General features: G+C 46.2%; 1 protein-coding gene across 5 annotated transcripts in view; it reads left to right on the top strand.

Moving 5' to 3' along the window:
* LOC139391667 (CYFIP-related Rac1 interactor A-like) overlaps window positions 1-27,500 on the top strand; it is a 98,929-nt gene that overhangs the window by 44,119 nt on the left and 27,310 nt on the right. For 4 of the 5 annotated variants that reach the window (XM_071139086.1, XM_071139089.1, XM_071139085.1 and 1 more), the window contains 2 exons: window positions 20,999-21,078; window positions 26,858-26,979. In XM_071139086.1, the coding sequence (XP_070995187.1) occupies window positions 21,006-21,078; window positions 26,858-26,979 (195 nt within the window). In that variant the 5' untranslated portion in view covers window positions 20,999-21,005. Of the gene's footprint in view, window positions 1-20,139; window positions 20,219-20,998; window positions 21,079-26,857; window positions 26,980-27,500 lie in introns of all 5 variants that reach the window. The other variant, XM_071139088.1, reaches the window with a different exon arrangement.

Genomic DNA, 27,500 nt, shown 5'->3' with positions numbered 1-27,500 from the left:
TACTGTCAGACCTGCTATCAACAGACTGTATATATACTGTCAGACCTGCTATCAACAGACTGTAGATATACTGTCAGACCTGCTATCAACAGTAGATATCCTGGCAGACCTGCTATCAACAGTAGATATACTGTTAGACCTGCTATCAACAGACAGTAGATAACCTGTCAGACCTGCTTTCAACAGTAGATATACTGTCAGACCTGCTATCAACAGACAGTAGATAAACTGTTAAACCTGCTATCAACAGACAGTAGATATACTGTCAGACCTGCTATCAACAGACAGTAGATAAACTGTTAGACCTGCTATCAACAGACAGTAGATATACTGTTAGACCTGCTATCAACAGTAGATAAACGGTTAGACCTGCTATCAACAGACAGTAGATAAACTGTCAGACCTGCTATCAACTGACAGTAGATATACTGTCAGACCTGCTATCAACAGACAGTAGATATACTGTTAGACCTGCTATCAACAGACAGTAGATATACTGTCAGACCTGCTATCAACGGTAGATATACTGTCAGACCTGCTATCAACAGACTGTATATATACTGTCAGACCTGCTATCAACAGTAGATATCCTGGCAGACCTGCTATCAACAGTAGATATACTGTTAGACCTGCTATCAACAGACAGTAGATAACCTGTCAGACCTGCTATCAACAGTAGATATACTGTCAGACCTGCTATCAACAGACAGTAGATAAACTGTTAAACCTGCTATCAACAGACAGTAGATATACTGTTAGACCTGCTATCAACAGTAGATAAACGGTTAGACCTGCTATCAACAGACAGTAGATATACTGTTAGACCTGCTATCAACAGACAGTAGATATACTGTCAGACCTGCTATCAACGGTAGATATACTGTCAGACCTGCTATCAACAGACTGTATATATACTGTCAGACCTGCTATCAACAGTAGATATCCTGGCAGACCTGCTATCAACAGTAGATATACTGTTAGACCTGCTATCAACAGACAGTAGATAACCTGTCAGACCTGCTATCAACAGTAGATATACTGTCAGACCTGCTATCAACAGACAGTAGATAAACTGTTAAACCTGCTATCAACAGACAGTAGATATACTGTTAGACCTGCTATCAACAGTAGATAAACGGTTAGACCTGCTATCAACAGACAGTAGATAAACTGTCAGACCTGCTATCAACTGACAGTAGATATACTGTTAGACCTGCTATCAACAGACAGTAGATATACTGTCAGACCTGCTATCAACGGTAGATATACTGTTAGACCTGCTATCAACAGGAGATAAACTGTTAGACCTACTGTCAACAGTAGATAAACTGTTAGACCTGCTATCAACTGACAGTAGATATACTGTTAGACCTGCTATCAACAGGAGATAAACTGTTAGACCTACTGTCAACAGTAGATAAACTGTTAGACCTGCTATCAACTGACAGTAGATATACTGTTAGACCTGCTATCAACAGGAGATAAACTGTTAGACCTACTGTCAACAGTAGATAAACTGTTAGACCTGCTATCAACTGACAGTAGATATACTGTTAGACCTGCTATCAACAGGAGATATACTGTTAGACGTTAGAGCTACTATATGCATGTATACAAACAAAATCCTGATTAATTTAATAATATATTGATTGATAGAGTTTCATTTTAACAGGGGAGTTGTTAGACTAGAGGAGACGACTAGAGGAGACGACAGGTCAGGAAAGGTGATTAGATGAGAGGAAGGTTAGGTTTGTATAATAAGGTAGCTACAATAATATGACGTGGGTAAAGTAATTTTCTCTGTCATGTATGTGTCTGTTGTTATCTCCTGTTAGGGGTCAAATCAAATCAAATCAATTTGTTATTGTTTATGTGCCGAATACAACAGGTCTAGCTAGACCTTACAGGGAAATGCTTACTTACAAGCCCTTAACCAACAATGGTTAAAATAAATTAATAAAATAAAGTAATACAAAATTAAAAACCTGCAGTAAAATAACAATGTGGAGGCTATATACAGGGTATTACGGTACAGAGTCAATGTGGAGGCTATATACAGGGTATTACGGTACAGAGTCAATGTGGAGGCTATATACAGGGTGTTACGGTACAGAGTCAATGTGGAGGCTATATACAGGGGGTACCGGTACAGAGTCCATGTGGAGGCTATATACAGGGTATTACGGTACAGAGTCAATATGGAGGCTATATACAGGGTGTTACGGTACAGAGTCAATGTGGAGGCTATATACAGGGTATTACGGTACAGAGTCAATATGGAGGCTATATACAGGGTATTACGGTACAGAGTCAATATGGAGGCTATATACAGGGTATTACGGTACAGAGTCAATGTGGAGGCTATATACAGGGTATTACGGTACAGAGTCAATGTGGAGGCTATATACAGGGTATTACGGTACAGAGTCAATATGGAGGCTATATACAGGGTATTACGGTACAGAGTCAATGTGGAGGCTATATACAGGGTATTACGGTACAGAGTCAATATGGAGGCTATATACAGGGTGTTACGGTACAGAGTCAATATGGAGGCTATATACAGGGTATTACGGTACAGAGTCAATGTGGAGGCTATATACAGGGTGTTACGGTACAGGGTCAATGTGGAGGCTATATACAGGGGGTACCGGTACAGAGTCAATGTGGAGGCTATATACAGGGGGTACCGGTACAGAGTCAATGTGGAGGCTATATACAGGGTATTACGGTACAGGGTCAATGTGGAGGCTATATACAGGGTATTACAGTACAGAGTCAATGTGGAGGCTATATACAGGGGGTACCGGTACAGAGTCAATGTGGAGGCTATATACAGGGTGTTACGGTACAGAGTCAATGTGGAGGCTATATACAGGGGGTACCGGTACAGAGTCAATGTGGAGGCTATATACAGGGGGTACTGGTACAGAGTCAATGTGGAGGCTATATACAGGGGGTACCGGTACAGAGTCAATGTGGAGACTATATACAGGGGGTACCGGTACAGAGTCAATGTGGAGGCTATATACAGGGGGTACTGGTACAGAGTCAATGTGGAGGCTATATACAGGGGGTACCGGTACAGAGTCAATGTGGAGGCTATATACAGGGGGTACCGGTACAGAGTCAATGTGGAGGCTATATACAGGGGGTACCGGTACAGAGTCAATGTGGAGGCTATATACAGGGTATTACGGTACAGAGTCAATGTGGAGGCTATATACAGGGTATTACGGTACAGAGTCAATGTGGAGGCTATATACAGGGGGTACTGGTACAGAGTCAATGTGGAGGCTATATACAGGGGGTACCGGTACAGAGTCAATGTGGAGGCTATATACAGGGTGTTACGGTACAGAGTCAATGTGGAGGCTATATACAGGGTATTACGGTACAGGGTCAATGTGGAGGCTATATACAGGGTATTACGGTACAGAGTCAATGTGGAGGCTATATACAGGGGGTACCGGTACAGAGTCAATGTGGAGGCTATATACAGGGTGTTACGGTACAGAGTCAATGTGGAGGCTATATACAGGGGGTACCGGTACAGAGTCAATGTGGAGGCTATATACAGGGGGTACTGGTACAGAGTCAATGTGGAGGCTATATACAGGGGGTACCGGTACAGAGTCAATGTGGAGACTATATACAGGGGGTACCGGTACAGAGTCAATGTGGAGGCTATATACAGGGGGTACTGGTACAGAGTCAATGTGGAGGCTATATACAGGGGGTACCGGTACAGAGTCAATGTGGAGGCTATATACAGGGGGTACCGGTACAGAGTCAATGTGGAGGCTATATACAGGGGGTACCGGTACAGAGTCAATGTGGAGGCTATATACAGGGTATTACGGTACAGAGTCAATGTGGAGGCTATATACAGGGTATTACGGTACAGAGTCAATGTGGAGGCTATATACAGGGGGTACTGGTACAGAGTCAATGTGGAGGCTATATACAGGGGGTACCGGTACAGAGTCAATGTGGAGGCTATATACAGGGGGTACCGGTACAGAGTCAATGTGGAGGCTATATACAGGGGGTACCGGTACAGAGTCAATGTGGAGGCTATATACAGGGTATTACGGTACAGAGTCAATGTGGAGGCTATATACAGGGTATTACGGTACAGAGTCAATGTGGAGCCTATATACAGGGGGTACAGAGTCAATGTGGAGGCTATATACAGGGGGTACAGAGTCAATGTGGAGGCTATATACAGGGGGTACCGGTACAGAGTCAATGTGGAGGCTATATACAGGGGGTACCGGTACAGAGTCAATGTGGAGGCTATATACAGGGGGTACCGGTACAGAGTCAATGTGGAGGCTATATACAGGGGGTACTGGTACAGAGTCAATGTGGAGGCTATATACAGGGGGTACTGGTACAGTCAATGTGGAGGCTATATACAGGGGGTACCGGTACAGAGTCAATGTGGAGGCTATATACAGGGGGTACCGGTACAGAGTCAATGTGGAGGCTATATACAGGGGGTACCGGTACAGAGTCAATGTGGAGGCTATATACAGGGGGTACTGGTACAGAGTCAATGTGGAGGCTATATACAGGGGGTACCGGTACAGAGTCAATGTGGAGGCTATATACAGGGGGTTACGGTACAGAGTCAATGTGGAGGCTATATACAGGGGGTACCGGTACAGAGTCAATGTGGAGGCTATATACAGGGTATTACAGTACAGAGTCAATGTGGAGGCTATATACAGGGTATTACAGTACAGAGTCAATGTGGAGGCTATATACAGGGGGTACCGGTACAGAGTCAATATGGAGGCTATATACAGGGGGTACCGGTACAGAGTCAATATGGAGGCTATATACAGGGGGTACCGGTACAGAGTCAATGTGGAGGCTATATACAGGGGGTACAGGTACAGAGTCAATGTGGAGGCTATATACAGGGGGTACCGGTACAGAGTCAATGTGGAGGCTATATACAGGGGGTACCGGTACAGAGTCAATGTGGAGGCTATATACAGGGGGTACCGGTACAGAGTCAATGTGGAGGCTATATACAGGGTATTACAGTACAGAGTCAATGTGGAGGCTATATACAGGGTATTACAGTACAGAGTCAATGTGGAGGCTATATACAGGGGGTACCGGTACAGAGTCAATGTGGAGGCTATATACAGGGGGTACCGGTACAGAGTCAATGTGGAGGCTATATACAGGGGGTACCGGTACAGAGTCAATATGGAGGCTATATACAGGGGGTACCGGTACAGAGTCAATGTGGAGGCTATATACAGGGGGTACTGGTACAGAGTCAATGTGGAGGCTATATACAGGGGGTACCGGTACAGAGTCAATGTGGAGGCTATATACAGGGGGTACCGGTACAGAGTCAATGTGGAGGCTATATACAGGGGGTACCGGTACAGAGTCAATGTGGAGGCTATATACAGGGTATTACAGTACAGAGTCAATGTGGAGGCTATATACAGGGTATTACAGTACAGAGTCAATGTGGAGGCTATATACAGGGGGTACCGGTACAGAGTCAATGTGGAGGCTATATACAGGGGGTACCGGTACAGAGTCAATGTGGAGGCTATATACAGGGGGTACCGGTACAGAGTCAATATGGAGGCTATATACAGGGGGTACCGGTACAGAGTCAATGTGGAGGCTATATACAGGGGGTACTGGTACAGAGTCAATGTGGAGGCTATATACAGGGGGTACCGGTACAGAGTCAATGTGGAGGCTATATACAGGGAGTACCGGTACAGAGTCAATGTGGAGGCTATATACAGGGGGTACCGGTACAGAGTCAATGTGGAGGCTATATACAGGGTATTACAGTACAGAGTCAATGTGGAGGCTATATACAGGGTATTACAGTACAGAGTCAATGTGGAGGCTATATACAGGGGGTACCGGTACAGAGTCAATGTGGAGGCTATATACAGGGGGTACCGGTACAGAGTCAATGTGGAGGCTATATACAGGGGGTACCGGTACAGAGTCAATGTGGAGGCTATATACAGGGGGTACCGGTACAGAGTCAATGTGGAGGCTATATACAGGGGGTACCGGTACAGAGTCAATGTGGAGGCTATATACAGGGGGTACCGGTACAGAGTCAATGTGGAGGCTATATACAGGGGGTACCGGTACAGAGTCAATGTGGAGGCTATATACAGGGGGTACTGGTACAGAGTCAATGTGGAGGCTATATACAGGGGGTACCGGTACAGAGTCAATGTGGAGGCTATATACAGGGGGTACCGGTACAGAGTCAATGTGGAGGCTATATACAGGGGGTACTGGTACAGAGTCAATGTGGAGGCTATATACAGGGGGTACTGGTACAGAGTCAATGTGGAGGCTATATACAGGGGGTACCGGTACAGAGTCAATGTGGAGGCTATATACAGGGGGTACTGGTACAGAGTCAATGTGGAGGCTATATACAGGGGGTACTGGTACAGAGTCAATGTGGAGGCTATATACAGGGGGTACCGGTACAGAGTCAATGTGGAGGCTATATACAGGGGGTACCGGTACAGAGTCAATGTGGAGGCTATATACAGGGGGTACTGGTACAGAGTCAATGTGGAGGCTATATACAGGGGGTACCGGTACAGAGTCAATGTGGAGGCTATATACAGGGGGTACTGGTACAGAGTCAATGTGGAGGCTATATACAGGGGGTACCGGTACAGAGTCAATGTGGAGGCTATATACAGGGGGTACTGGTACAGAGTCAATGTGGAGGCTATATACAGGGGGTACTGGTACAGAGTCAATGTGGAGGCTATATACAGGGGGTACCGGTACAGAGTCAATGTGGAGGCTATATACAAGGGGTACTGGTACAGAGTCAATGTGGAGGCTATATACAGGGGGTACCGGTACAGAGTCAATGTGGAGGCTATATACAGGGGGTACCGGTACAGAGTCAATGTGGAGGCTATATACAGGGGGTACTGGTACAGAGTCAATGTGGAGGCTATATACAGGGGGTACCGGTACAGAGTCAATGTGGAGGCTATATACAGGGGGTACTGGTACAGAGTCAATGTGGAGGCTTTATACAGGGGGTACCGGTACAGAGTCAATGTGGAGGCTTTATACAGGGGGTACCGGTACAGAGTCAATGTGGAGGCTATATACAGGGGGTACCGGTACAGAGTCAATGTGGAGGCTATATACAGGGGGTACTGGTACAGAGTCAATGTGGAGGCTTTATACAGGGGGTACCGGTACAGAGTCAATGTGGAGGCTTTATACAGGGGGTACCGGTACAGAGTCAATGTGGAGGCTATATACAGGGGGTACCGGTACAGAGTCAATGTGGAGGCTTTATACAGGGGGTACCGGTACAGAGTCAATGTGGAGGCTATATACAGGGGGTACTGGTACAGAGTCAATGTGGAGGCTTTATACAGGGGGTACCGGTACAGAGTCAATGTGGAGGCTATATACAGGGGGTACCGGTACAGAGTCAATGTGGAGGCTATATACAGGGGGTACTGGTACAGAGTCAATGTGGAGGCTATATACAGGGGGTACCGGTACAGAGTCAATGTGGAGGCTTTATACAGGGGGTACCGGTACAGAGTCAATATGGAGGCTATATACAGGGTGTACCGGTACAGAGTCAGGGTGGAGGTTATATACAGGGTGTTACGGTACAGAGTCAATGTGGAGGCTATATACAGGGGGTACCGGTACAGAGTCAATGTGGAGGCTATATACAGGGGGTACCGGTACAGAGTCAATGTGGAGGCTATATACAGGGTGTACCGGTACAGAGTCAGGGTGGAGGTTATATACAGGGGGTACCGGTACAGAGTCAATGTGGAGGCTATATACAGGGGGTACCGGTACAGAGTCAATGTGGAGGCTATATACAGGGGGTACCGGTACAGAGTCAATGTGGAGGCTATATACAGGGGGTACCGGTACAGAGTCAATGTGGAGGCTATATACAGGGGGTACCGGTACAGAGTCAATGTGGAGGCTATATACAGGGGCTACTGGTACAGAGTCAATGTGGAGGCTATATACAGGGGGTACCGGTACAGAGTCAATATGGAGGCTATATACAGGGGGTACCGGTACAGAGTCAATGTGGAGGCTATATACAGGGGGTACCGGTACAGAGTCAATGTGGAGGCTATATACAGGGGGGTACCGGTACAGAGTCAATGTGGAGGCTATATACAGGGGGTACCGGTACAGAGTCAATATGGAGGCTATATACAGGGGGTACTGGTACAGAGTCAATGTGGAGGCTATATACAGGGGGTACCGGTACAGAGTCAATGTGGAGGCTATATACAGGGGGTACCGGTACCGAGTCAATGTGGAGACTATATACAGGAGGTACCGGTACAGAGTCAATATGGAGGCTATATACAGGGTGTTACGGTACAGAGTCAATGTGGAGGCTATATACAGGGTGTTACGGTACAGAGTCAATTTGGAGGCTATATACAGGGGGTACCGGTACAGAGTCAATGTGGAGGCTATATACCGGGGGTACCGGTACAGAGTCAATATGGAGGCTATACACAGGGGGTACTGGTACAGAGTCAATGTGGAGGCTATATACAGGGGGTACCGGTACAGAGTCAATGTGGAGGCTATATACAGGGTGTTACGGTACAGAGTCAATGTGGAGGCTATATACCGGGGGTACCGGTACAGAGTCAATATGGAGGCTATATACAGGGGGTTACGGTACAGAGTCAATGTGGAGGCTATATACCGGGGGTACCGGTACAGAGTCAATGTGGAGGCTATATACAGGGTGTTACGGTACAGAGTCAATATGGAGGCTATATACAGGGGGTTACGGTACAGAGTCAATGTGGAGGCTATATACCGGGGGTACCGGTACAGAGTCAATGTGGAGGCTACATACAGGGGGTTACGGTACAGAGTCAATGTGGAGGCTATATACCGGGGGTACCGGTACAGAGTCAATATGGAGGCTATATACAGGGGGTACTGGTACAGAGTCAATGTGGAGGCTATATACAGGGGGTACTGGTACAGAGTCAATGTGGAGGCTATATACAGGGGGTACCGGTACAGAGTCAATATGGAGGCTATATACAGGGGGTACCGGTACAGAGTCAATGTGGAGGCTATATACAGGGGGTACCGGTACAGAGTCAATGTGGAGGCTATATACAGGGGGTACCGGTACAGAGTCAATATGGAGGCTATATACAGGGGGTACCGGTACAGAGTCAATGTGGAGGTTATATACAGGGGGTACTGGTACAGAGTCAATGTGGAGGCTATATACAGGGGGTACCGGTACAGAGTCAATGTGGAGGCTATATACAGGGGGTACCGTACAGAGTCAATGTGGAGGCTATATACAGGGGGTACCGGTACAGAGTCAATGTGGAGGTTATATACAGGGGGTACCGGTACAGAGTCAATATGGAGGCTATATACAGGGGGTACTGGTACAGAGTCAATGTGGAGGCTATATACAGGGGGTACCGGTACAGAGTCAATGTGGAGGCTATATACAGGGGGTACCGGTACCGAGTCAATGTGGAGACTATATACAGGAGGTACCGGTACAGAGTCAATATGGAGGCTATATACAGGGTGTTACGGTACAGAGTCAATGTGGAGGCTATATACAGGGTGTTACGGTACAGAGTCAATTTGGAGGCTATATACAGGGGGTACCGGTACAGAGTCAATGTGGAGGCTATATACCGGGGGTACCGGTACAGAGTCAATATGGAGGCTATACACAGGGGGTACTGGTACAGAGTCAATGTGGAGGCTATATACAGGGGGTACCGGTACAGAGTCAATGTGGAGGCTATATACAGGGTGTTACGGTACAGAGTCAATGTGGAGGCTATATACCGGGGGTACCGGTACAGAGTCAATATGGAGGCTATATACAGGGGGTTACGGTACAGAGTCAATGTGGAGGCTATATACCGGGGGTACCGGTACAGAGTCAATGTGGAGGCTATATACAGGGTGTTACGGTACAGAGTCAATATGGAGGCTATATACAGGGGGTTACGGTACAGAGTCAATGTGGAGGCTATATACCGGGGGTACCGGTACAGAGTCAATGTGGAGGCTACATACAGGGGGTTACGGTACAGAGTCAATGTGGAGGCTATATACCGGGGGTACCGGTACAGAGTCAATATGGAGGCTATATACAGGGGGTACTGGTACAGAGTCAATGTGGAGGCTATATACAGGGGGTACTGGTACAGAGTCAATGTGGAGGCTATATACAGGGGGTACCGGTACAGAGTCAATATGGAGGCTATATACAGGGGGTACCGGTACAGAGTCAATGTGGAGGCTATATACAGGGGGTACCGGTACAGAGTCAATGTGGAGGCTATATACAGGGGGTACCGGTACAGAGTCAATATGGAGGCTATATACAGGGGGTACCGGTACAGAGTCAATGTGGAGGTTATATACAGGGGGTACTGGTACAGAGTCAATGTGGAGGCTATATACAGGGGGTACCGGTACAGAGTCAATGTGGAGGCTATATACAGGGGGTACCGTACAGAGTCAATGTGGAGGCTATATACAGGGGGTACCGGTACAGAGTCAATGTGGAGGTTATATACAGGGGGTACTGGTACAGAGTCAATGTGGAGGCTATATACAGGGGGTACCGGTACAGAGTCAATGTGGAGGCTATATACAGGGGGTACCGGTACAGAGTCAATATGGAGGCTATATACAGGGGGTACTGGTACAGAGTCAATGTGGAGGCTATATACAGGGGGTACCGGTACAGAGTCAATGTGGAGGCTATATACAGGGGGTACCGGTACCGAGTCAATGTGGAGACTATATACAGGAGGTACCGGTACAGAGTCAATATGGAGGCTATATACAGGGTGTTACGGTACAGAGTCAATGTGGAGGCTATATACAGGGTGTTACGGTACAGAGTCAATTTGGAGGCTATATACAGGGGGTACCGGTACAGAGTCAATGTGGAGGCTATATACCGGGGGTACCGGTACAGAGTCAATATGGAGGCTATACACAGGGGGTACTGGTACAGAGTCAATGTGGAGGCTATATACAGGGGGTACCGGTACAGAGTCAATGTGGAGGCTATATACAGGGTGTTACGGTACAGAGTCAATGTGGAGGCTATATACCGGGGGTACCGGTACAGAGTCAATATGGAGGCTATATACAGGGGGTTACGGTACAGAGTCAATGTGGAGGCTATATACCGGGGGTACCGGTACAGAGTCAATGTGGAGGCTATATACAGGGTGTTACGGTACAGAGTCAATATGGAGGCTATATACAGGGGGTTACGGTACAGAGTCAATGTGGAGGCTATATACCGGGGGTACCGGTACAGAGTCAATGTGGAGGCTACATACAGGGGGTTACGGTACAGAGTCAATGTGGAGGCTATATACCGGGGGTACCGGTACAGAGTCAATATGGAGGCTATATACAGGGGGTACTGGTACAGAGTCAATGTGGAGGCTATATACAGGGGGTACTGGTACAGAGTCAATGTGGAGGCTATATACAGGGGGTACCGGTACAGAGTCAATATGGAGGCTATATACAGGGGGTACCGGTACAGAGTCAATGTGGAGGCTATATACAGGGGGTAATGGTACAGAGTCAATGTGGAGGCTATATACAGGGGGTACCGGTACAGAGTCAATATGGAGGCTATATACAGGGGGTACCGGTACAGAGTCAATGTGGAGGTTATATACAGGGGGTACTGGTACAGAGTCAATGTGGAGGCTATATACAGGGGGTACCGGTACAGAGTCAATGTGGAGGCTATATACAGGGGGTACCGTACAGAGTCAATGTGGAGGCTATATACAGGGGGTACCGGTACAGAGTCAATGTGGAGGTTATATACAGGGGGTACTGGTACAGAGTCAATGTGGAGGCTATATACAGGGGGTACCGGTACAGAGTCAATGTGGAGGCTATATACAGGGGGTACCGGTACAGAGTCAATGTGGAGGTTATATACAGGGGGTACCGGTACAGAGTCAATGTGGAGGCTATATACAGGGGGTACCGGTACAGAGTCAATGTGGAGGTTATATACAGGGGGTACCGGTACAGAGTCAATGTGGAGGCTATATACAGGGGGTACCGGTACAGAGTCAATGTGGAGACTATATACAGGGGGTACCGGTACAGAGTCAATGTGGAGGCTATATACAGGGGGTACCGGTACAGAGTCAATGTGGAGGCTATATACAGGGGGTACCGGTACAGAGTCAATGTGGAGGCTATATACAGGGGGTACCGGTACAGAGTCAATGTGGAGGCTATATACAGGGGGGTACCGGTACAGAGTCAATATGGAGGCTATATACAGGGGGTACCGGTACAGAGTCAATGTGGAGGCTATATACAGGGGGTACCGGTACAGAGTCAATGTGGAGGCTATATACAGGGTATTACGGTACAGAGTCAATGTGGAGGCTATATACAGGGTGTTACGGTACAGAGTCAATTTGGAGGCTATATACAGGGGGTACCGGTACAGAGTCAATGTGGAGGCTATATACAGGGGGTACCGGTACAGAGTCAATATGGAGGCTATATACAGGGGGTACCGGTACAGAGTCAATGTGGAGGCTATATACAGGGGGTACCGGTACAGAGTCAATGTGGAGTCTATATACAGGGGGTACCGGTACAGAGTCAATGTGGAGGCTATATACAGGGGGTACCGGTACAGAGTCAATGTGGAGGTTATATACAGGGTGTTGCGGTACAGAGTCAATGTGGAGGCTATATACAGGGGGTACCGGTACAGAGTCAATGTGGAGACTATATACAGGGGGTACCGGTACAGAGTCAATGTGGAGGCTATATACAGGGGGTACCGGTACAGAGTCAATGTGGAGGCTATATACAGGGGGTACCGGTACAGAGTCAATGTGGAGGTTATATACAGGGTGTTGCGGTACAGAGTCAATGTGGAGGCTATATACAGGGGGTACCGGTACAGAGTCAATGTGGAGACTATATACAGGGGGTACCGGTACAGAGTCAATGTGGAGGCTATATACAGGGGGTACCGGTACAGAGTCAATGTGGAGGCTATATACAGGGGGTACCGGTACAGAGTCAATGTGGAGGCTATATACAGGGGGTACCGGTACAGAGTCAATGTGGAGGCTATATACAGGGGGGTACCGGTACAGAGTCAATATGGAGGCTATATACAGGGGGTACCGGTACAGAGTCAATGTGGAGGCTATATACAGGGGGTACCGGTACAGAGTCAATGTGGAGGCTATATACAGGGTATTACGGTACAGAGTCAATGTGGAGGCTATATACAGGGTGTTACGGTACAGAGTCAATTTGGAGGCTATATACAGGGGGTACCGGTACAGAGTCAATGTGGAGGCTATATACAGGGGGTACCGGTACAGAGTCAATATGGAGGCTATATACAGGGGGTACCGGTACAGAGTCAATGTGGAGGCTATATACAGGGGGTACCGGTACAGAGTCAATGTGGAGGCTATATACAGGGGGTACCGGTACAGAGTCAATGTGGAGGCTATATACAGGGGGTACCGGTACAGAGTCAATGTGGAGGTTATATACAGGGTGTTGCGGTACAGAGTCAATGTGGAGACTATATACAGGGTGTTACGGTACAGACTCAATGTGGAGGCTATATACAGGGTGTTACGGTACAGAGTCAATGTGGAGGCTATATACAGGGTGTTACGGTACAGAGTCAATGTGGAGGCTATATACAGGGGGTACCGGTACAGAGTCAATGTGGAGGCTATATACAAGGGGTACCTGCACAGAGTCAATGTGAAGGTTATATAGAGAGGGTACCAGGACAGAGTCAAAGTGGAGGATATATACAGGGTGTTACGGTACAGACTCAATGTGGAGGCTATATACAGGGTGTTACGGTACAGAGTCACTGTGGGGGGGCACCGTTTAGTAGAGGTAATTGTGGTAATTTATACACTGCCTTTCAAAAGTTTGGGGTCACTTCGAAATGTCCTTGTACAGTGCAGATATTCTTAATGTTGTAAATGACTATTGCAGCTGGAAACTGATTATTTTTTTAATGGAATATCTACATAGGAGTACAGAGGCCCATTATCAGCAACCATCACTCCTGTGTTCCAATGGCATGTTGTATTTGCTAATCCAAGTTTATAATTTTAAAATGCTAATTGATCATTAGAAAACCATATTGCAATTATGTTAGCACAGCTGAGAACTGTTGTTTTGATTAAAGAAGCAATACAACTGGTTGAGTATCTGGAGCATCAGCATTTGTGGGTTCGATTATAGGCTCAAAATGGCCAGAAAAGTATAACTATTCTTGTTCTGTATAATGAAAGCTATTCCATGCGAGAAATTTCCAAGAAACTGAAGATCTCGTACAATGCTGTGTACTACTCCCTTTACAGAACAGCGCAAACTGTCTCTAACCAGAACAGAAAGAGGAGTGGGAGGCCCCAGTGCACAACTGAGCAAGATCACACAGTCATCTGGAACAGCTGGTGCTCTCATGCATTGTTAGTTGCCTCGGAGCGAGCATAGAAGTAATTTTGCTTGTCAGGTAGGCCCGTGTCACTGGGCAGCTCTCGGCTGTGCTTCCCTTTGTAGTCTGTAATAGGTAGCAAGTCCTGCCAAATCCGACGATCGTCAGAGCCGGTGTAGTATGATTCGATCTTAGTCTTGTATTGAAGCTTTGCCTGTTTGATTTTTCGAGGGCATAGCAGGATTTCTTATAAGCTTCCGTGTTAGAGTCCCGCTCCTTGAAAGCGGCAGCTCTACCCTTTAGCTCAGTGCGGATGTTGTCTGTGATCCATGGCTTCTGGTTGGGGTTCATATGTACAGTCACTGTTGGGACGACGTCATCGATGCACTTATTGATGAAGCCAGTGACTGACGTGGTGTACTCCTCAATGCCATCGGAAGAATCCCGACACAAGCACCAGTCTGTGATAGCAAAACAGTCCTGTAGCTTAGCATCTGCTTCATCTGACCACTTGTTTATAGACCAAGTCACTGTTTTTTTCTGCTTGTAAGCAGGCATCAGGAATATAGAATGATGGTCAGATTTGCCAAATGTAGGGTGAGGGAGAGCTTTGTACGTGTCTCTGTGTGTGGAGTAAAGGTGGTCTAGAGTTTTTGTTCCCTTTGGTTGCACATTTACCGTTTTTATTTGCTATTTATTTTTTATTTTTTTTATTTATTTGCTGATAGAAATGAGGTAAAACACATTTAAGATTCTTTATCCAGTTGAAGATGAATCTGTTCTGATTTTCCATTTGCTATTTTAGGTCTTAAGAGGCTGTGGCAGCAACATGATGTACAAAATACGTCACAAACATTTATTTTGAAAAAATAAACAAAATGGCACGGTTGGTTTAAGAGCCCATGAAACGGCAGCCATCCTCTCCGGAGCCATCTTACACACTAGGGGTTAGGGGTTAGAGTTGGGGTTAGAAGTTAGAGGTTAGGTTTGGGCTAGTGTTGGGGTTGGGGTAGGGTCGGGGTAGGGTCAGGGTCAGGGTCGGGGTAGGGTCGGGATAGGGTCAGTGTTGGGGTAGGGTAGAGTTGGGGTAAGGTTGGGGTAGGGTCGAGGTAGGGGTTAGGGTTGTGGTAGGGGTTAGGTTAGAGGATAGGGTTTTGGTAGGGGTTAGGCTTGGGGTAGGGGTTAGTATGCTTAGCAAGATGAACTGCCCCTTCCTACCTTTAGACTATACTTAAACCCTACACCCCAACCCGAGCACTCCGTTCTGCCACCTCAGGTCTCAAACCCTACACCCCAACCCGAGCACTCTGTTCTGCCACCTCAGATCTCAAACCCTACACCCCAACCCGAGCACTCTGTTCTGCCACCTCAGATCTCAAATCCTACACCCCAACCCGAGCACTCCGTTCTGCCACCTCAGATCTCAAACCCAAATCTGGAGCATCAGCATTTGTGGGTTCGATTATAGGCTCAAAATGGCCAGAAAAGTATAACTATTCTTGTTCTGTATAATGAAAGCTATTCCATGCGAGAAATTTCCAAGAAACTGAAGATCTCGTACAATGCTGTGTACTACTCCCTTTACAGAACAGCGCAAACTGTCTCTAACCAGAACAGAAAGAGGAGTGGGAGGCCCCAGTGCACAACTGAGCAAGATCACACAGTCATCTGGAACAGCTGGTGCTCTCATGCATTGTTAGTTGCCTCGGAGCGAGCATAGAAGTAATTTTGCTTGTCAGGTAGGCCCGTGTCACTGGGCAGCTCTCGGCTGTGCTTCCCTTTGTAGTCTGTAATAGGTAGCAAGTCCTGCCAAATCCGACGATCGTCAGAGCCGGTGTAGTATGATTCGATCTTAGTCTTGTATTGAAGCTTTGCCTGTTTGATTTTTCGAGGGCATAGCAGGATTTCTTATAAGCTTCCGTGTTAGAGTCCCGCTCCTTGAAAGCGGCAGCTCTACCCTTTAGCTCAGTGCGGATGTTGTCTGTGATCCATGGCTTCTGGTTGGGGTTCATATGTACAGTCACTGTTGGGACGACGTCATCGATGCACTTATTGATGAAGCCAGTGACTGACGTGGTGTACTCCTCAATGCCATCGGAAGAATCCCGACACAAGCACCAGTCTGTGATAGCAAAACAGTCCTGTAGCTTAGCATCTGCTTCATCTGACCACTTGTTTATAGACCAAGTCACTGTTTTTTTCTGCTTGTAAGCAGGCATCAGGAATATAGAATGATGGTCAGATTTGCCAAATGTAGGGTGAGGGAGAGCTTTGTACGTGTCTCTGTGTGTGGAGTAAAGGTGGTCTAGAGTTTTTGTTCCCTTTGGTTGCACATTTACCGTTTTTATTTGCTATTTATTTTTTATTTTTTTTATTTATTTGCTGATAGAAATGAGGTAAAACACATTTAAGATTCTTTATCCAGTTGAAGATGAATCTGTTCTGATTTTCCATTTGCTATTTTAGGTCTTAAGAGGCTGTGGCAGCAACATGATGTACAAAATACGTCACAAACATTTATTTTGAAAAAATAAACAAAATGGCACGGTTGGTTTAAGAGCCCATGAAACGGCAGCCATCCTCTCCGGAGCCATCTTACACACTAGGGGTTAGGGGTTAGAGTTGGGGTTAGAAGTTAGAGGTTAGGTTTGGGCTAGTGTTGGGGTTGGGGTAGGGTCGGGGTAGGGTCAGGGTCAGGGTCGGGGTAGGGTTGGGATAGGGTCAGTGTTGGGGTAGGGTAGAGTTGGGGTAAGGTTGGGGTAGGGTCGAGGTAGGGGTTAGGGTTGTGGTAGGGGTTAGGTTAGAGGATAGGGTTTTGGTAGGGGTTAGGCTTGGGGTAGGGGTTAGTATGCTTAGCAAGATGAACTGCCCCTTCCTACCTTTAGACTATACTTAAACCCTACACCCCAACCCGAGCACTCCGTTCTGCCACCTCAGGTCTCAAACCCTACACCCCAACCCGAGCACTCTGTTCTGCCACCTCAGATCTCAAACCCTACACCCCAACCCGAGCACTCTGTTCTGCCACCTCAGATCTCAAATCCTACACCCCAACCCGAGCACTCTGTTCTGCCACCTCAGATCTCAAACCCTACACCCCAACCCGAGCACTCTGTTCTGCCACCTCAGGTCTCAAACCCTACACCCCAACCCGAGCACTCTGTTCTGCCACCTCAGATCTCAAACCCTACACCCCAACCCGAGCACTCTGTTCTGCCACCTCAGGTCTCAAACCCTACACCCCAACCCGAGCACTCTGTTCTGCCACCTCAGATCTCAAACCCTACACCCCAACCCGAGCACTCTGTTCTGCCACCTCAGGTCTCAAACCCTACACCCCAACCCGAGCACTCCGTTCTGCCACCTCTGGTCTCCTGGCCCTCCCACCCCAACCCGAGCACTCCGTTCTGCCACCTCTGGTCTCCTGGCCCTCCCACCCCTACTGGAGGGCAGCTCCCGCTCAGCCCAGTCCAAACCCTTCTCTGTCCTGGTACCCCAATGGTGGAACCATCTGAAACCTCTTCAAACAGTGTCTTAACCCTCCTGTTACGTTTGTCTTATATTAATTCATTCTGTGTTCCCGGTCCAAAATGGCCACCCCATTATAGCTGATTATAAATCCATAATAATACATATATTATCATCTAATGTTGTGTTAGATATTTCTATCAACTTAAATTAATTTTAAGTTGTTGTGAACATTACAAGTTTTGAGCTTCTATTAGCTATTTATGGCCTGTAGGCCTCATTGATCTTAGCCCCTACAACTCGTTTTTGAGTAAAAAAAGCATAATGTATGGATTATTTTCACTGTAACAAATACTCAGATGAAACATATTGTGCTATTTATCACAGACTACTTTGTGTCAAAGTTCAACAAGGACTCTCTCCTCCTCACCAGTGTCGTGATCAAAGATATGATCAAGAGCCTCACATACAGTATATAGTTTGGTCAATGTGCTGCCACAGAATGAATTGTGAACAAGGCCTTAAATTAACTTTATTTACCAGAGCTGCGAGAAAAGTTCTATATATTATAGAAACAATGTTGTGATTGTTTGTGAGAATGCCAACAGGTGTGGTTCCCGTGGGGGAAAGATTCTATTGGGGAAAGGTTCCTGTGGGGGTTGCCATGGAACCAAGAAGGGGAGTGAAGTGTGTGTGTGTGTGCTCAAACACACATGTATGTGGGGGTCTGGGAGAGGAAGTGTGTCCATCTGATGAATGGGCATGTGCCTGAACTCCATTTCATACTCTAATTGTAGTCTCACCTATTAGTTTCTAATGACCGGTCATTTTTGACAGAGAAAACCACGGGTGGACAAAGGTTAAATAAAACACCCAAAATGTAGTGGAAATCATCAAAATGTATTTTGTGTGTTCAAATGTCCTGTGTGGACAAAGTCATGGAACCTTATGACAATCCGATTAAATTAACTACATTTTTCAGACAGAAAACTTGTAAATCGGTCCAATTCGACCGAAACGTGGCACTTGACCCCCCCCCCCCCCCCCCCCCCTCGCCCTCTCTCCCCTTCAAGCTCTGAATCGATTAATAGCTACGATATTGACTAAAAATGTCCTTTCTATGCCTGTGATGCGTGGCTGTCCAACCTAGCTACCTTAAGATGAATGCACTAACTGTAAGTCGCTCTGGATAAGAGCGGCTGCTAAATGACTCAAATATAAATGTACAATTTTAAGGGTGAGGGTTAGGATATATTTTGTGTTGGGGTAGGAGTTAGGTTAGGAGTTAGGGTTAGGATAGGAGTTAGGTTAGTGGTTAGGGTTAGGATAGGAGTTAGGTTAGGGGTTAGGGTTAGGATAGGAGTTAGGTTAGTGGTTAGGGTTAGGATAGGAGTTAGGTTAGGGGTTAGGGTTAGGATAGGAGTTAGGTTAGGGGTTAGGGTTAGGATAGGAGTTAGGTTAGGGGTTAGGGTTAGGATAGGAGTTAGGGTTGGGGTATGGGTTAGGGTCGTGGTAGGTTTTAGGGTTGGGGTAGATTTTGTGTTGGGGTAGGGATAGGATAGGAGTTAGGGTTGGGGTAGAGTTTGTGTTGGGGTAGGAGTTAGGCTAGGGGTTAGGGTTAGGATAGGAGTTAGGGTTGGGGTTAGGGTTAGGATAGGAGTTAGGTTAGGGGTGAGGGTTGGGATAGGAGTTAGGGTTGGGGTAGATTTTGTGTTGGGGTAGGAGTTAGGCTAGGGGTTAGGGTTAGGAAAGGAGTTAGGGTTGGGGTATGGTAGGTGTTAGGGTTGGGTTAATGTTGGGGTAGGGGTTAGCGTAGGGTTAGGGTAGGGGTTACAGTTAGGGTAGGGGTTAGGTTAGGGTTAAGTTTAGGGCGGGGTAGGGTAGGGTAGGGTATGGGGTTACTGCTGGGTTAGGGTTAGGATAGGGTTAGGGTTAGTTATATTGTTTGTCTATCTCTCTCCAGTCTAGGTTAAGGTTAGTTCTATGGTTGTCTATCTCTCTCCAGTCTAGGTTAAGGTTAGTTCTACTGTTTGTCTATCTCTCTCCAGTCTAGGTTAAGATTAGTTCTCTGTTTGTCTATCTCTCTCCAGTCTAGGTTAAGGTTAGTTCTACTGTTTGTCTATCTCTCTCCTGTCCAGGTTGCAGCCATGGGGAACCTCATTAAGGTCCTTGGCAAGGATTTAGAAAACTGTCCACATTTTTTCCTGGACTTCGAAAGTAAGTGAGCGCTGGGATGTGCATGTGTGTGTATCAGTGTGTGATGCAGGTTGGAGGTCAGAGGTGCAGGTTGTGGTTCGGGTGGAGAGGAATGGGGTTGTAGATGTGGGTTGATGTTCTCATGGTGTGTTGGAGTGTTGTTGTGCTGTGGGTGGTGTTTGTCATGTTCAGAAACTCTCTGCCCTCACTCTCATTATTTGCGCTCGTGAACAGCTTCGGAACCAATTAGTCCTCATAAGCCCCAAGATCCCTTGAAATATTGACATCTTTAATCAGCTTAAGCAAAGCACAAAAAATATCCATTTGTAGTTAATATTTAATTTAAATTGATATCACAATAACCAGAGGACGTAGCCAGCAGACCTCCAGTACTGAGAAGTTGGACAGACTAACCAGCAGTCCTCCAGGACTGAGAGGCTGGACAGATGTACCCAGCAGTCCTCCAGGACTGAGAGGCTGGACAGACTACCCAGCAGTCCTCAAGGACTGAGAGGCTGGACAGACATACCCAGCAGTCCTTCAGTACTGAGAAGCTGGACAGCAGAGCGCTAGAAGAAAACAAACCCGAGTGAGAGAGTGATCTGTCTGTCCATGTTGCCATGCCAATGCCACCCACGACATACCTGGACAAACTATACCACCGTCACACCCGACCAACCCACCCCCTCCTACCCCAACCAATACACACACACACCGCACACACCACACACACACACATACGTCCCTCACACCTCCCCTTCATCACCCACACAATCCTCTTCTTCCCTCTTTCTGTTCTAGGAGATTCATGGGTAACCTCCTGAAAGTGCTGGCTTGCTCCGACCTAGAGCATGGCCCAATCATTTTCCTTGACTTTGAACGTGAGACCATCCGCTTTTTATCATTTTTTATTTCTCTCTCTGTTTATCAAATTTATTTTGTATTTTTATTCATTTATAGTTTCTTCCTTCATTCTGTCTCAGTGTTGTTTGTCATATACCTGTAGTCTCCCTCCTTCTCTCCTCCATGTTTCTCTCCTCCTCCATGTTTCCCTCCTCCTCCATGTTTCTCTCCTCCTCCATGTTTCTATCCTCCTCCATGTTTCCCTCCTCCTCCATGTTTCCCTCCTCCTCCATGTTTCCCTCCTCCTCCATGTTTCTCTCCTCCTCCATGTTTCTCTCCTCCATGTTTCCCTCCTCCTCCATGTTTCCCTCCTCCTCCATGTTTCTCTCCTCCTCCATGTTTCCCTCCTCCTTCATGTTTCTCTCCTCCTCCATGTTTCTCTCCTCCTCCATGTTTCTCTCCTCCATGTTTCCCTCCTCCTCCATGTTTCCCTCCTCCACCATGTTTCTCTCCTCCTCCATGTTTCTCTCCTCCTCCATGTTTCTCTCCTCCTCCATGTTTCTCTCCTCAGTCCTCACCGTTTCCTCCATTTTCTTTTTTTCAGCTCAAGACGCTGGTCTTCATAAGTAATAACTAATCTGGAGTTATGTGTGAAGACTAGTTCAAAGCAATAAGCTGAAATATGGCTACTACTATGTGGATGATTCAAATTGTACACAGACTTTCAGATTGGTATCGGGTCCTATTTAGGAAGCAATTTAGCAACAGTCTTCAGAATGCCATACCTCTTATTTTTATCTTGTTGCTTTGAGATAAAAGACGTCTTACAACCAAAGACCATCTATATCTATCCACCCTATCAGCTTCCCGAGTTGCAATGCTGTTGGATGAGTGAGTGAGTGTTGTGTGTATGTGTTTGTGTGTTTAATCTAGTGTGTGTGCGTGCATGTGTGTTTGTGTATAAAGCGAGGGTCGGTCACAAAATGGCCACCTCCATCCTTGCCTTCCCTCCTTCCACTCTCACCTCTAACCTTTAACTTCTTCTTTCCTTCCTTCTCCAAAGTCCCCCCTATTTAACAGATGGTTCCTTCCACTCTCTGGTAGAATCTGTTATAGTTCCTATGGAAACGGAGTAGCACACTGCTAGGGAGAATGGGGTTCTTCTACTAAAGTAGAGTAAATCCCCTCTCTATAGCAGCACTGTGCTCTTCTGCTCCAGTGAGAGGCAGAAGTCACCTCTGTCACACAGATGAAAGCTTGAGTTAACAATGATATAGACCAAAACAAAGACCAATTCTAGGGATCTACTCCATAACCTAAAACTGCATTAGTTCACCTCCATGTAGAATCAAACAAAGCATCGACACATAATTAATCTAAATAGACATGAATTGCCATTGTTAGCTAATCAACAGATATCAAGGCTACAGGGTCACCATCATAACTAATCTAAAATGATGCATCAACTCCACAACATAAACCACTCAACTCCATTACAAACCAAACAACATAGACCAGGGATATGGATCAACTTCACAACCTAAACCACTCAACTCCATTTCAAACCAAACAACATAGACCAGGGATATGGATCAACTTCACAACCTAAACCACTCAACTCCATTACAAACCAAACAACACAGACCAGGGAAATGAGTCCACTGCATATTTACATTTCTAAAAAAAAATGTTTTTGCTTTGTCATTATGTGGTATTGTGTGTCGATTGATAAGGGAAAAAAAATGTTTCAAACATTTTAGAAGGCTTTAACGTAACAAAATGTGGAGAAAGCCAAGGGGTCTGAATACTTTCAGAACGCGCTGTATGTCACAATAGGACACCAGCCTATCGCATCTGCTTAAGCCTGTTGCTTCCAGCGTTGGTTCTTCCCTGCCGGTCCCATTTAGTCACTAAAACACACTCATCACAGATGAACAAACAAAGCCTACGGTATAGTGACTGAGAGGCACCCTGTGTGTGCTGTACTGTCTGTGCCTAGGGGTAGTCTCAGTTGCTTATTTGTTCAGCTGATCTGGATAAAACCATTGGACACAAATCTGGTTCTGGTTTATTCACTAACAAACTAACAAACCAACACACAGAGACAGAGAGACAGAGAGAGACAGAGAGAGAGAGAGAGAGTGAGAGAAAGAGAGAGAGAGACAGAAAGAGAGAGAGAGAGAGAGAATGAGAGAAGGAGAGAGAGAGTCAGAGAGAGACAGACAGAAAGAGATAGATAAAGAGGGAGAGAGAGAGACAGAAAGAGAGAATGAGAGAGAGGGAGACAGAGAGAGACAGAGACAGAAAGAGAGAGAGAGAGACAGAGAGAGACAGACAGACAGACAGAGACAGACATAGAGAGAGAGATAGCCACAGCAAGAGAGACAGAGATGGATAGAGACGGAGACAGAGACAGAAAGAGAGAGAGACACAATGACACATACATGTCAATACATTGTAAATAGCTCTCTGCCTCAGCTCTCACCCTCTCTCTGTGCCCACTCTCTCTCTCTCCAGGTAATCTCTTTAATTCTCTCTGTCGCTCTTTCTTTCCGCACTCTTCTTTGATCTCTCTCTTTCTCTCCTTCTCCCCCTCCAGAGCCCACCTACTGCTGCCACTCCTAAAGCTAGGGCTGCCACTCCTAAAGCTAGGGCTGCCACTCCTAAAGCTAGGGCTGCCACTCCTAAAGCTAGGGCTGCCACTTTTTAAACCCGCTGGCAAAAACAATGATGAATGTTTATCGGCTGATGTAAAAAGGGCTTTATTAATACAATTGATTGATTGATTGATTGATTATTCAACGACATCACAACAACTCAAGCTTTAGGTTCTGCTTCAATTACTACCGTGTGTGACAGAGATGATTCCTGCCTTCTCCACCCTTTCTGACTGTACTGTGACCAACTAAACTAATACATTAAACCAGAAGGGCCAGATACTTCACTTGAGACGGGCACATGTACTGTAACGTAAACCCAGTGAATGTTATGCTGACATCCACGCAAGATTCAATGATAATCAATGTTTTACACTTTTGATCAAACTCTTTAGAGTAAATATAAACAGAAGGAGAAGTGACACAAAAAAAAGCATGAACAAATGTGGAACAAGACTGAGACTAATCAACTGTAATAGTAAAGTTGGAATTACTGTACAGACATATAGCTCATGTCAGGATCTGGCCCTCCGCAGTGTGTCATGACTGTACAGACATGTTTACAAAACCGGTCAAAAGTTTTAGAGCCCCTACTCATTCCAGTTTTTTTTTTTTATTAAGTACTATGTTCTACATTATATAATAATAGTGAAGACATCAAAACTATGAAATAACACATGAAATTCTGTAGTAACAAAAAAAACTGTTAAACAAATCAAATTATATTTTATATTTGAGATTCTTCAAATAGCCACCCTTTGCCTTGATGACAGATTTGCACATCCTTGGCATTCTCTCAACCAGCTTCACCTGGAATGCTTTTCCAACCATCTTGAAGGAGTTCCCACATATGCTGAGCACTCGTTGGCTTATTTACCTTCACTCTGAGGTCCAACTCATCCCAAACCATCTCAATTGGGTTGAGGTCGGTCCCACTAAGTCCAAACCAGATGGGATGGCGTATCGCTACAGAATGCTGTGGTAACCATGCTGGTTAAGTGTGTGAATTCTAAATAAATCATAGACAGTGTCACCAGAAAAGCACCCCCACACCATATGCTGGGTCCTCCGTCCCTGTGGCGGTCCTCATGAGAGACAGGTAACTCTAATGAACGTATCTTCTGCATTAGAGGTAACGATGGGTCCTCCGTCCCTGTGGCGGTCCTCATGAGAGACAGGTAACTCTAATAAACGTATCCTCTGCATTAGAGGTAAAGCTGGGTCCTCCGTTCCTGTGGTGGTCCTCATGAGGGACAGTTTCATCATAGAGTTTGATGGGTTTTGCGACTGCAAAAAGTCATTTTCCAGATTGACTGACCTTTATGTCTTAAAGTAACGATGGACTGTCATTTCTCTTTGCTTATTTCAGCTGTTCTTGCCATAATATGTACTTGGTCTTTTACCAAATATGGCTGTCTTCTGTATACCCCCCCTAACTTGTCACAACACAACTGATTGGCTCAAATGTATTAAAAATTAAAGCAATTCCACAAGTCACACCTGTTAATAGAACCACCCATCCCGGATCCGGGAGAATTGTCATCAACAACGCTGAATAGCATAGCGCCACAGTCAAATAATATTACTAGAAAATATGAATATTCATGAAATCACAAGTGAAATATAGGACAACACAGCTTAGCCTTTTGTTAATCCACCTGTCATCTCAGATGTTGAAATGATGCTTTACAGCGAAAGCAATACAAGCATTTGTAGTTTATCGATCGCTCAACAAAACAATAAGCACACCTAGCATCAGGTAACTTGGTCACGAAAATCAGAAAAGCAATCAAATTAATCGTTTACCTTTGATGATCTTCGGATGTTTTCACCCACGAGACTCCAAGTTAGACAACAAATGTTCCTTTTGTTCCATAAAGATATTTTTTATATCCAAATACCTCTGTTAGTTTGGTGCGTTATGCACAGGAATCCACCGGAAAGAGCGGTCACGACAACGCAGACAAAATTCCAAATTATATCCATAAGGTCCACAGAAAAATGTCAAACGTTTTTTATAATCAATCATCATGGTGTTTTTCAAATATCTATTCAATAATATATCAACCGAGACAGTTGGCTTTTCACTAGGACCGGGAGTAACAATGGCCGCCTCTCTTTTTTGCGCACAAATCACTCTGAGATTCCCCACTTGTCCACTTACGCAATGTGGTCGTTCATGCTCATTCTTCAAAATAAAAGCCTGTAACTATGTCTAGTGGCTGTTGACACATAAGGGAAGCCATAGAAAAAGGAGTCTGGTTGATATCCCTTTCAATGTGCAATAGGGATGCATAGGAACACAGGGGTTTCAAAATAAGAATCACTTCCTGATTGGATTTTTCTCAGGCTTTCGCCTGCAATATCAGTTCTGTTATACTCACACACAATATTTTTACAGTTTTGGAAACTTTAGAGTGTTTTCTATCCTAATATAATTATATGCATATTCTAGCATCTGGTCTTGAGAAATAGGCCGTTTACTTTGGGAACGTTATTTTTCCAAACATAAAAATAGTGCCCCCTAGCTTCAAGAGGTTTTAAATGAAATGCATTCCAGGTGACTACATCATGAAGCTGGTTGACAGAATTCCAAGAATGTGCAAAGCTGTCATCAAGGCAAAGTGTGGCTACTTTGAAGAATCACTACATGATTCCATATTTGTTATTTAATAGTTTTGATGTCTTCATTATTATTTTACAATATAGAAAATAGTAAAAAAAAATAAGAAAATCCCTGGAATGAGTTGGTGTTCTAAACCTTTTGGATATTGGATATTCTAATAATCTATTCCTTATTCTCCTTTCCTAAATACCCTTCCCATTATGCCGCCCCTCCTTTACCCTTTCATTTCCTTCCCCGCTCTCACACACACACACAACCTTCCTATAACCCTAACCCTAATTCACCACTCTAACCCCAACCCTCCATTTCTCTCCAAAACTCCATGTCCCATCATGCTCCTCTCTAACTCTCAACCCCAAACCTACTCTACCCTCTAAAACTCCATGTCCCATCATGCTCCTCTCTAACTCTCAACCCCAAACCTACTCTACCCTCTAAAACTACATGTCCCATCATGCTCCTCTCTAACTCTCAACCCCAAACCTACTCTACCCTCTAAAACTCCATGTCCCATCATGCTCCATTCTCCTCCAGATGCCCAGCCTACGGAGGCAGAGACGGCGGTATGGAACCAGGTCAGTGCTGTCCTGGAGGAGGCCCACGGTATCCTGGCTGAACTACAGTCATACAACGGGGCGGGACAGGAGATACGAGAGGTGAGGGGAGGGGTGTGTGAGGAGGGGCGGGACAAGAGATTCGAGAGGTGAGGGGAGGGGTGTGTGAGGAGGGGCGGGACAGGAGATACGAGAGGTGAGGGGAGGGGTTAGTGAGGAGGGGCGGGACAGGAGATACGAGAGGTGAGGGGAGGAATGTGTGAGGAGGGGCGGGACTGGAGATACGAGAGGTGAGGGGAGGGGTTAGTGAGGAGGGGCGGGACAGGAGATACGAGAGGTGAAGGGAGGGGTGTGTGAGAAGGGGCGGGACAAGAGATTCGAGAGGTGAGGGGAGGGGTGTGTTTGGAGGGCCGGGACAAGAGATACGAGAGGTGAGGGGAGGGGTGTGTGAGAAGGGGCGGGGCAAGAGATACGAAAGATGAGGGGAGGGGTGTGTGAGAGGTGAGGGGAGGGGTGTGTGAGGAGGGGCGGGGAAAGATATTCGAGAGGTGAGGGGAGGGGTGTGTGAGAGGTGAGGGGAGGGGTGTGTGAGGAGTGGCGGCGCAAGAGATACGAGAGGTGAG

This window comes from Oncorhynchus clarkii, chromosome 32 (genome assembly GCF_045791955.1).
Source record: "Oncorhynchus clarkii lewisi isolate Uvic-CL-2024 chromosome 32, UVic_Ocla_1.0, whole genome shotgun sequence".
NCBI classification, from domain to species: domain Eukaryota; kingdom Metazoa; phylum Chordata; class Actinopteri; order Salmoniformes; family Salmonidae; genus Oncorhynchus; species Oncorhynchus clarkii.
Note: the sequence above shows the minus strand (reverse complement) of the source record. Positions and strands in the feature narration are given on the sequence as shown.